Genomic DNA, 11,662 nt, shown 5'->3' with positions numbered 1-11,662 from the left:
TTTTGGCTTTCCTGGAAAGTGCCTGGGATTGTGCAGGTGGAAGGAAAACAGGATTTCTGCACAGAGAGCAGGGGAGGGAGAGGTGTCTGTAGGAGTTGCTGCTTTGTCATTGCTTGCAGGAGAAAGGAGAACACAGGAATTTTAGCACAGAAACTAACACAGCTCTTCCCCCAAGGATGTGTCCCAAAACCAGAGCTTTGGCTCTAAAATAGGGTGTGTAGGAGAGTATTTCAGTGAACTGAAGAACGTAGTGAAATAAAATGCTGTAGAAAGCTCAGATTCCTGTCACTGTGAGCCAGGTTCCCTTCACTCACAGGTGTTACTGGGACAAGCAGCTGCCCTGGGAAGCTTTTCCTCCAGACTTTGTGTCCTTGGACAAAGGGTGATTTCCTGCTCCTCTGGATTGGCTGGGGGGATAACCAGGATGGGTTCTTTTAAAGCCTTGAGTGAAAGGACTTGGAGGTGTGTGTTGATTGTAGAGAGTGAGAAGCACCTGCTTGTAGCACTGAGGTCTGATTTTATGGAAAATAAATCCCAGGGATTGTTCTTTCTCCAGCCCAGAGTGTCCATGCAGTGAATGCACCTCCAGGCAGGAATGCTGGAGCTGCTTCCACATGGGCTGGAACACTTTCTGTACCTTTGGAACAAAGTGAAGGCAGTTCTTTAAGATGTTATTGGATGTTCCAGGCAGGGAGCCAGGGACAGGAGGAACAGATTGTTCTCACCTGCTCTGAGGTGAGCTGGGTTTGGTCCCACGTGTGCTCAGCTGGCCTTGTGATCTATCCCTAAGTGTTCTAGGCTGGGGCTGGGTGTCCAAGCCAAAATACTGGAATTTGGAGGTTTTCCTGGGATCTTCTAATGCTGTCTTTGGCTTTGAGCAGCTCCTGTGTTCAGCTGGGCTATAGAAGAAGGAAGGAGCACAAGTTGGAGTCCTTTGCACCAGTAGATGGCACAGGCACCAAACACTTGGGTGTAAACTGTGTGTAACTGGTAAAAACTCAGTGTACTCACCCAACACACAGGTTTTCAGCTATTTCATAAAAAACCCTAAAACTGGTGTGATCAAAGCTTCATCGAGCTGGTGCTCAGTGTCTTTGCTTCATTTTTATCTATAGTAAGGAACATTTTTATACCAGAACTAATCTGTGTAAAACCCTGTTAATATCTGAGCAGAACTGTACTGCAGACATGGGTGTGGGGACTGAGGGGGTGACACTGCTGGGATGCAAACACAAACTCAATTACTGTAAGAACTTCATTTACATCTGTGTTTACTGCAAAAGCATCCTGTGGGCATGGGACAATCAGCAAGATCTCTGCAGGGACTTTGGGCAGCTTCCTTGGGGGAGCTGGCAGGTTCATTTTCTGACTAAATAATTCAAAATTCGATGTAAATTTTAAATACCTTTTTCAACATGAAGCTGGCACTTTGAATATTTCCTCTTCCAGCATTACATGTGAATTTATTTAGGGGTTTTTTAATCAGAAAAACGTGAGAAACAATTATTAAGAACACGGTTGATTTTAGTTCTCAGAGGAGATGCTGCTGCCCTTTGCAGAACCTGCTGCTCTGTGACTGCTGAGGTGTGGGTGGCTGTGGTGACACACTCTTCCATTAGAGTATGTAATGGTCTAAATTAGAACTTCATTCTCCTCCAGGCTCACTGTACATAAAAATCTATAAAAATTGAACTTCTTTGCATATATAAATATCTTGAGATGAAGATCTGGAGAAAAAAAAATAGGGATAATGTGGAGACCTTTGAAAGACACCCTGAGGCCTCAGGCTGGTATGAAAAGGAGCTTTAGCGCCTCAGACTTGATAAACTGCTTGTCTAAACCAAGCTTTTCTGATGATAAGCTCAGCTCTGTGCTTGGCCTGCTGCAGAGCAGCTGTGAGAAACTGTCACCTCCCACCCCAGCAGCACTCCCAGGCCTGTGCAGGGCTGGGGGACACAGCCTGCTGGGACTCCTGCAAGACTGGGCTGGCTGCTGTGGACTTGGAAATCTCCCCAAAATCCAGCTGTGCTCAGCAGAGTCTGGGGTGAGCTGAAATCTGAGCACTGAGCACCCTGGATCTGAAGAGAACCCATGTCCCACAATCCCAGGATGTCTGGGCTGGAAGGGACCTTAAAACTTATCCCATTCCATCCCCTGCCACGGGCAGGGACCCCTTCCACTATCCCAGGGTGCTCCAAGCCCCATCCAGCCTGGCCTTGGACACTTCCAGGGATCCAGGAGCAGCCACAGTTTCTCTGGGCACCCTATGCCAGGGGAGAATTTCTTCTGTATATCCAAATTCCCCATCTTTCAGTGTGAACCCACTCCCCCTTGTCCTGTCACTGTACTTCCTGATGAACATTCCCTCTCCAGCCTCCTTGCAGTCCCTTCAGATGCTGGAAGGTCTCTTCTTCCAGAACCTTCTCCAGGCAGAACAGCCTCATTTCTCCCAGCCTGTCTGCACAGAGGAGGAGCAGCCCCTAAACAGCTTGGCCTCCTCTGGGCTCATTCCAGCAGCTCCGCGTCCTTCTGATGTTGGGGACAGAGCACTGGACACAGCACTGCAGGTGGGGTCACAGCAGAGCTGTGAAGGACCAGATAAAGGGGGTGCAGCCCCCAAAACCTCCAGTTTGTGGCTGAATCACCCCCCTGGCAGGGCTGAGCTCGAGGTCAGGCTTGGAAGGATTAAAGCTGCTTTGCCTGTCCTAATTCCAGGCCGGGTGGGGGATGGCTCTGCTGCCAGCTGTGGCACAGAGCCCAAATGCCAGCACTGATTGAAGCTTCCAGGCTGCCACCAAAATAATTACAATATGGATAATTGCAGTAACATTATTGCATTAACATTATTTCTTCATTATGAGTATATATTTGTGATATTACCTAGGCAATAGGATGGGTGTATTTCCTGTCTTGAGAGTAATTAGAGGCTCTCCACCTCCCACTGCACCTCCCAAGGAAATTATTTCTTATAGTTTAACTATTCTGTTTACTTGAATGTATTTTCTCTCTTTTTGTGCTGTGACAGCCCTGAATTCCACCTTAACAGATTGTGAGAGTGATTTTCCTGTCTGCAGATTCATTCTCACTGTGGATGGTGGTTTGTGTCTTGCAGAAATGTTTGGGCTCTCCTGAGCTGTTCCATTTTAGGGCTTGTTGATGTTTGGAGCTGTTGTGGGCTAAATCCATGGGTGGACACCTGATTCTGGAACAAGGAACTTCCTTCCCACAAACCTAATCCCTTGCTGGTGTGGAATCCAGTGCTTTTATTCTGGAATGAGAGTGTCAACATGTGGGATTCATCAGGAATGGATCCATGGATGGAGGAGGTTTAGATGGGATATTGGGAAGAAATTCTTCCCTGTGAGGGTGGGGAGGCCCTGGCACAGGTGCCCAGAGAAGCTGTGGCTGCCCCTGGATCCCTGCAAGTGTCCAAGGCCAGGTTGGATGGGGCTTGGAGCAGCCTGGGATAGTGGAAGCTGCACTTGCCCATGCAGGGGGTGGAATGAGATCACCTCAAAGGTCCCTTCCCACCCAAGCCATTCCATGGTTCTATGGACAAACCCACAGCTTCCACCTGATGCCCCAAAATCCCTTGGGAGGGAAGGGCTGTGGAGGCTGTTTGGTTCTGGGGGGTGATGATCTCAGTGCTCACTTGATGATAAATAATTCACTCCTTTGGATTCTCTGCCCTTGGTGGTTGTAGCTTCTGTCATCTCATGTTCTCAGCCCTTTGCACTAATTAATCCTTAATTTTTTTAGAAAATAAGAGCGATGTAGAAGCTCCACTTCAGACCACACTTCCCTTACCAGTGTGTGTTGTGACCCAGCCTGAAGCTGGAAGCAGTTACAGCTTTGCCTCCTCATCTCATGAACAAAAAAACCCCAAACAGGTGGGAGGATCAGACTTTCACAGACACCCGGGGCTGACACTTCCGTGGTGAGCTGAGCAGGGCTGCTGCTGCTGCTGCTGCTGCCCGTGAGCAGCCCGGGGGCACAGGAAGGGCTCTGTGCTTATCAGATCCGTCTGTGAGCTGCCTTCCCTCCTGTTCCCCCAGTTCCCCTGCTGCTCAGGGGGCACAGGGCACTGCTGCATCCCTGGAGGATGCTCCAAAGCCATGGCTCCTCCTTTCCCCCCATCTCCAAGCGTTTGCCATGGTGAGGCTGTGCTGGTGGAGGTGGCTGAGCACAGCCTGCCCTGCACTGCTGCCTGCTGGGGCATTTCTCAGGCCCTGTTTTTCTCCTTGATTGAGGGAAAACCAAAAAGTGAGCTGCCTTCTGAGGCAATGACATTACCACATTTTTTCTCTATTATTTTATTCTCATGGTTTCACACAACCAAATCTTTTTTCTAAATCAGATATTTGGCCACAGCTGTAGATGGTGTCGATCAAATTCTCAGAGTTTATCACCCCAAAGGGTGCAGCTCCTCTGCCCTGACTTTACTGGCAGCATGAACCAGGCACTGCCCTAATGGATTCAGCTTATTTTTGGTCATGATGTTTATCAAAACATCTCTGACAAGATTTTAGCTTTTTATTTTTGTGTTGGATGGTGTGGGCTCATATTTGGGTCACTCTGGAGGTTGTTTTTAATTATTGAGGCCTGAGGAACAGAATCCAGCAGTGCCAGGGTGCTCTGTGTGTGCTCTGTGTGTGCATGAGCTGGGGCTGAGGCTCATTTTTAACAGCAAAGTGAAAAAGGAAGTAAAAAGTGCAGTAAATTGTGTCAAAGCTGCCTAACCCCAGCAGGAAAATCTAACGAGTTACAGAGAAACGGGGACTCTGCTCAGGATGTTGAGCAACCATGTGACAAAACAGCAAATAAAACAGTGCTGGTAAAGGAAAAGATGTGAGAGAGAGGACAAAAAATCTGCTTTGGTAGGAGAAGCTGTAAATCAGCCCTTTCCATGGCAAGAGGAGATCTCTGGGGTTCCATGGATGGCTCATGGTGGTGGCAGAGGATGAGGAGGGCGCTGGAAATGTTGGAGGACACAGGGCAGGAGGTGTCTGGGGGCTCTGAGGTCTGTGAGATGTCACCAGCCCCGGGGCTGGGGCACAAATCCTGCAGAAGAGGAGGAGGAGAGGGCAGGAGGGAGGGGCACCCAAAGGTGCCACCATGGGATGGCTCAAAGCAGCAATGACATGGAGCTAAATCAGGGAATTCATCAGCACCAGAACTCAGGGGCTGTTGGGGGTTCAGGCTGGTGGCCAGGGAGGGGAGGGGGCTCTGAGCCCATCAGGGAAGGGAAGGGAAGGGAAGGGAAGGGAAGGGAAGGGAAGGGAAGGGAAGGGAAGGGAAGGGAAGGGAAGGGAAGGGAAGGGAAGGGAAGGGAAGGGAAGGGAAGGGAAGGGAAGGGAAGGGAAGGGAAGGGAAGGGAAGGGAAGGGAAGGGAAGGGAAGGGAAGGGAAGGGAAGGGGGGCTGTGCCAGCTGCCACATGCTGCAAGGGCAGCTCTGAGTTTCAGCATGCACAGAAAAAGCCCAAGGCAGCCTCTGGGTCTCTTCTCACGGTGCCCGGGGGGATGAGAGGTTTTGATGAGAGGTTTTGCAGCTGCTGCTGGGCAGGGAGCCCGGGGGAGGAGATGGAAACGGGGCAGGGTTGGAGCTCACCCAGAACTCTGCTTCTCCTGACCCTGCACCCTCAGCCACCTTGTGCCAGGTGTGAGGAAGGCTCCCAAAACGCTCACTGCTCATTCTCAGCAGCTCAAGCTCCCCAGGCATCCCTCAAAGCACCCCTGAGGCTGCACTCTTGCCACCATGGCTTTCCTTTGGCCCAGCAGGAATCAAAGCTGATTCTGTGCCCAGGAGCCACCTGGCACTTCAGCCCAGAGCCAGCCTGGTGAGGGCATGGGCAGAGAGCTCAGAGCTTTGCTGCACAGTGATAACAACCAGAGGAAACTCTTCCTGCAGAATAAAGGGGATATTTGGGGGTTTGGGCATTTTTGTTCTCAGTTACACTCTCATTCAGATTCCCATTCCAGTGCTGCAGACCAGATTATTCAGATTATTTTAGAATATCCTGAGTTGGAAGGGACTCCTAAGGATCATTGAGTCCAGCTCGTGGATCCTGAGACACTAAAAATACAGAGCATGGCAAAAATACCCACGGCATGAAAATCCACCTCCTGCTAACCTAAGGAACACCTCGATCCTGCAGTTGTTGGTGGCAGCATCCCCAGGGGCTGTGAGACCTCAGTGTGGCCCCAGCAGAGGCCACCTGGAGCAGAGGTGCCCTGGGGGAGGGCAGGAGGTGTCCCCCGAGTTCATCTCGTGTCTCCAACCCCGACCATTGCGCTTCCTGTAAAAAGAGATAATTAACACTCATTTGAATAAGGGGCAGGGAGGAAGGTGCTGCTGCACCCACAGGATATTCTGGGTGGAAAACTTCAGCTGCTTGAGGTTTCTGTCTCTGAACGATTTCTGAACTTCTGACACCACTTTATGTAACAACCTTTTCCCCTCAGGGGCTAAAAGTGACTCTGGGGGGGGCTTGGACAGGGCCACCCTGGTCCCCTCCCATGGTGGCCAGAAGGGACAGGGATGGGCTGGATTCCTGCAGTTGCAGGAATTCCCATTATCCTGGGAAACCTGACCCTTGACTTTCCTCCCCAGTGCAACAGGAAGAGTAAAATAATTTCAGAGAAGTATCGAAAATGTTCTGCAGGTGCTCAAGAGGCATCAAATCCAGGTGCTGCCACATGTTCATGTGTGACGGTGATGCAGGGGGGAGAAGGAGTCAGGAATTACATTTTAAAAACATTTTTAGAAATTATTATTTTATTATATACAACAGGAAATATAAAAATAAATACTTTTTTGTCACTGTGAATGTGGTTTCCATGAATTATCAGTGCTTGCTCAGCCATCAGGCACTGGCTCAGATTCCTGTAGGGAAGAGGTGGTGGAGTTTGCTTTTATTATATGAAAAAGTTTTTGAAAATAAAACAAACTTGTGTTCTGACACTCTCTCTGGGCTTCACATCATTTTCCTACAATGTGTATTTCCCTTATATAAATTATAAAACAACATTTGCATAAATAAAAAATGATGCTGTCACAGAAAAATAACATTTTACAAGAAGGTGCAAATGAAGTACCAAAGTCAAGCCTGAAGTCTCTTTGGTTTGAATTTAAAGCAAATATTAAAACAATATCCACCTTTGAGCCTTTATTAAAAATCTCCCGTGGCACCTTTGACTTTGCTTCCAGGGAGTTCCCATTACAGCAAACTTTGGAAAGGCTTGGATCCTCTGTTGGAATCCTGCTGCTGTTAATGGGGAGTGGATGTGATGGCTGTGGGTCAGTTATCAGTGAAAGGGAAATAATTTGCCCCATTTTTGGTGAAAAGAGGACCTGAAAGGCTTGATGGACACCTGTCTTGAATAAATACCCTCCAAACACAGCCCCATGGTTCAAACCCAAGGCATGGCTCTAACCCTTGTCTTTGCACCCAAAAGTGGGAACTGATGGCAGAAAAATAGTGTGTGGAAGCTTCCCTGGCTGTGTGATTTGGGGTGGTGGCATCTGCTACACCCCCAATGAGGCTTCATTAATTATTTAAATGGGAAGTCCTTTGGGGCCACCTTCTGCTCCTCACTCCATGCTCAGCGTGGCTGGAGCAGGCTCTGGGCACTCTCTGGAGAATCAGTCTCTGATGAATTGTCTTGTGCTTCAGAAACAGAGAATATTGTGGCATCCAGTGGCATTTAGGAGCAAATTCTTTCTGCACAGCAAGACTCCAGAATCTTTGCTGTTTCTTGCTGACCAGGATGTGGCTGGGTGACGCCATGGGTGACAAAGGGGTGTGGGTCACCTCTCCCATGGGTCCATGACCTTCTGCTGCCCAGCTGAGGAATGGAAATGCTCCTATTTCTATTCAGAGAAAATGTGCACCTGAAGTATTAAATCAACCCATTTTTGGTCAGGTTTGGGTATTTTTGAGGGTGGGAGTTGTTTGTTTTGTTCACCAAAAGCAGAAGTTTCAGTTGTTGTTCTCAGTGTCCTGAGGGAAAAATTGTGGCAAAGGCCAAAATGTAATGAATATTGGGAGCACTGGGAATCAGTATTCCGTGGTGTCCTCCCCAAGCACATCCCTGGAGTGCCTCCTGCCATAGCTGAGGTGCTGGAGCTGGATGCTGTCCTGCAGGTCCTGCCTGGAGAGGCGCCTCCTGAACTCATCTGTGGTGAAGTAGTAGATGATGGGATCCACGCAGGAGTTGAGGCTGGCGAGGCACAAAGCCACGGCGTGGAACACCGAGATCTGCACACAGCCCTGCTGGATCTGCCCCGTTTTCACAAAGAAATCCAGAGGGAAGCTGATGTGGTAAGGTCCAAAGCAGATCAGGAACACCAGGGCGCAGGTGAGGATCATCTTTAAAGCTTTCTTCTTCTCACCCAGGTCCCGGGAAGCAGAGTGCCTCTCTTTTAGTGATAAGATTGTCTTCCAGGAGCAGTACAGGATGATGAGCAGAGGGGTGACAAACCCCACCAACTCCCCTATGGTCATCAGCGTGATGGAGGTGGGGAGGTCGAGTTTCTTGATGGGAAGATCCACAAAACAGGTGTTTTTATCCTCCTGGTGCTGCATCCTGAGGAGTGGGAAAGGCAGGCAGCCAACACAGACCACAACCCAGCCCACGATGCTGATGTAGACATCACAGACACGCCTGCAGTCACTGAATTTGAAGGGGTGCATGAGGAACAGGTACCTCCTCACGCTGATGCACACCAAGAAGTAGATGCTGGCATACATATTGACATACTTCAGGTAGAAGCAGAGCATGCAGAGACCTCCTCCGAACTCCCACGTGCCCGTCAGGTAGTAAAAAATCCTCAGGGGCAAGGACAGCACCTGTGACAAGTCAGCAATGGCTAAATTGATCATAAATATCACGGCCCTTTTAGTCTCTTTCATGTAGCCATAGAAGACCCACAAGGCCAGGGTGTTCCCGATGAGCCCGGGGATCAGGATCACCGTGTAGGTGATGGCGTAGTAGGGCTTGAGGTCTGTGTCGCTGCAGTTGGAGCTGCTGTTCATGGTTGTGCTCCGGCTCCGTGCTCAGCCCCGGCATCGTCACGCGTCCATCCCGCCTGTGCTGCAGCCGGGGGGGCTCAGGATCCAAAGGGAACAGTCCAGCTCTGGAACCGTGGGGGAGGCTCCGCTCACCGGCTCATCACGGGGAGCTTTGGCACGGGGGGAGTTAATTCCAGTGCCCTGCTCATTGGTCAGAGCTCGCTGGGGTCACCTGCGGGGTGGGCAGGAGGGATCCACGCCGGGAAAAGCATCGCTGTGCCCAAGTGGACAGTTCCTCGCCAGAGCTGTGTGTCTGTCACCTTTTGGGTGGCATTTCAGCATCTTCTCTCAGCACAGGAGTTCAACAGCTGATGTGGCCCCACGGCTGGAAGACAGAAAGGTGCAGTTGGAGCATTGCTGGGAGACAGGGGAGGAACAGAGCAAGAGTTCTGGGAAAAGCTGGAGCTCTCTCCAGCAGAGACCTGTGTGGCTTTGGTGGTGATCAGCTTTTCTGCTGCCCAGCAAGCATCATGCCCTGTCCAGTGGAGTGCAGAACCACCAAGGAATAAATATAAATCTTCTTCATGTTCTACGACAAACCTGGGAGTGTTGCTCTTTCTGTGTCCCAGCACGTGGTCAGTGCCAGACCTGCCTCTCTCCCTGGGGATATTCTCACCTCCCAAAACCTCCTGAGGGGAGCACTCCCTGGCTTCCCAGGAAAGCCCTCAGAACATCCCCACCTTCCCCAGCTGCAGGTGCAGAAGGAAATCTGCTCCTGGTGTAACCCACGTGCTCACAAACCTTTCCCTTAGTGCAGTCACCGCCGCTGTGTCCTGGGGTGGAAGTGCCAGGTCAGTGACTTCCACCAAACCAGGGTCAACTTCTAAAAACAGGGTCAAAACCAGGTTCATATTTTAAAAATAGAGCATAAACCATCCTTTGCAGAACTACCTGCATTTGATTCAATCTGACTTCCTCACAGCTGCTTTTTCTAAGCCTGTCCTTACCCATTGTGCACATCAGGGGCTGTTGGTAACACCAGAGCTGGTACTAAGGAGGCTGGAGTTGGATTTTATTTAAAATTGCAAGCCAAACAGGTGATGTTATCTGAATGTGTCAGACACAAAAAACCTCAGCCAGATCTGATAAATCTAGAGGAAATTCGGATCTCTGCCCAAACTGTCTCAGGTTTGCCTTTGGCTTCCACATGAAGAATTATCCTGCAGGTCTAAGTGGGAGAAGTTTGTAGGTGCCAACCCAGATGCCAAAGACACATTTACTTAATTTAAAATGTTTGAATGTTTTTAATTTAATTTTTTTAAATTTTAATTTTAAAGGTAAAATGACATCTGCTGCAGTACCTGCTGTTTTTTTTCCAGTGCTTAGGTAAAAAATGTGAACATTATTTAGTGATGGTCAACACTTACTGGTGTGATAGCACTGAAACTTTGAAGTAGTTTTGGGTGGAAGCAGAAAATCTGCCATAAAAGGAAACATGCCTATTTTTGTATTTTCTCTCACCAAGGAGACTGAGATGTCTTCCTTCCTTCCTTTTAAAGAGAAGCCATCTAAGTCAAGCAGCGGGGTAAAATGGCTTGTGAAATGATCCAGTTATGCTCCAGAAGTGACAATTAATAATATTTTTATTTTAACAGTTTTTCTTATCAATTTAAACCAGCTTGTCTCTCCTGCTGGCAGAGGCTCCACTGAGGAAGACTCGATCCAACTCCTTTTCCTCTGGCTGCATTCCCAGGTGGGAAAATCCACCTTAACTCCATCTCTGGGCCATGGGGCACACAGAGGGAAGGACAAACTGCACCCCCAGCCCTTCCACACGTGCACATCTTATTTTTCCTGCTGCCCCTCAGCTCCTGCCCTTCCCCATCCCCATCACACAGCAACTTTCCTGCAACTCCATTCCCTGTCCCCTCCAGCCTGGCCCTGGGGCAGGGCGGCGTTTTCAGGACTTTCTGCCTCTCCCTCTGGCACGAGGGGTCCCCAGGGCTCAGCTGAAGGTGGGGAGCAGCGAGGGGGCTCAGCCAGGGCACCCAGAGGCACCCTCAGGGCTGTGGAGGGGGTGTAAAAACTCAGCAATGTGAGAAACGGTGCTTTGGAAATCCCAAGAAGCAACATCACAGAGTTCAGCCCCATGTGCTGTGTAAAAAACCAGCAGGATGCTAAAAACATCTCCAGAAAGAGGAAATTTGGGTTTGCATGCTCTGTGCTTGCTTCCCCCTCACTGTGAGGGGGCGGGTGAGAGACTCTCCACAGGCACAGCCTCCTTCTCCCCAAGAACAGCTTTACAGCTTTTCCCCCTGATTTTTCCATGGGTACCCCCCAAATCAGCCACGTTGGGGCCCTGGATGAAGATTTGTGCCTAATGAGTCAGAGCAGCAGGTAAGAGTTGCAGGCAGCCTAAAATCAGTTTGTTAGAGCTGGGCACATCCTGGGTAAAGCATTTTCCATGTGCTGGAGGACAGCTGGGTATCCATCTGCTCCATGAGAACCCTGCAGGAGCTGGGGCTGTGGGAGCAGCCCCTTACCCTGCTGACAGCTGGGCTCTGCCCCTCAGCTGAGTCTCATCAGAAATCATCAACCCTCAGCAGTGCTCAGGCTCCTGAGGCTGCTTAGGGGTGTCCAATCCTCGTTAG

The 11,662-nt window shown here is 49.8% G+C and overlaps 1 protein-coding gene across 1 annotated transcript; it reads right to left on the bottom strand.

Moving 5' to 3' along the window:
• Positions 1-8,057: 8,057 nt before the first annotated feature.
• On the bottom strand, positions 8,058-9,038 carry GPR174 (G protein-coupled receptor 174). The gene has a single exon (XM_036402268.1). It carries the CDS (start codon positions 9,033-9,035, stop codon positions 8,058-8,060), a length of 978 nt encoding a protein of 325 aa, XP_036258161.1. The 5' UTR covers positions 9,036-9,038.
• Between the last annotated feature and the right edge of the window lie 2,624 nt (positions 9,039-11,662).

This window comes from Molothrus ater, chromosome 14 (assembly GCF_012460135.2).
Source record: "Molothrus ater isolate BHLD 08-10-18 breed brown headed cowbird chromosome 14, BPBGC_Mater_1.1, whole genome shotgun sequence".
NCBI lineage: Eukaryota > Metazoa > Chordata > Aves > Passeriformes > Icteridae > Molothrus > Molothrus ater.
The sequence above is the reverse complement of the archived record's forward strand: the minus strand, read 5'-3'. Positions and strand labels throughout refer to the sequence as shown.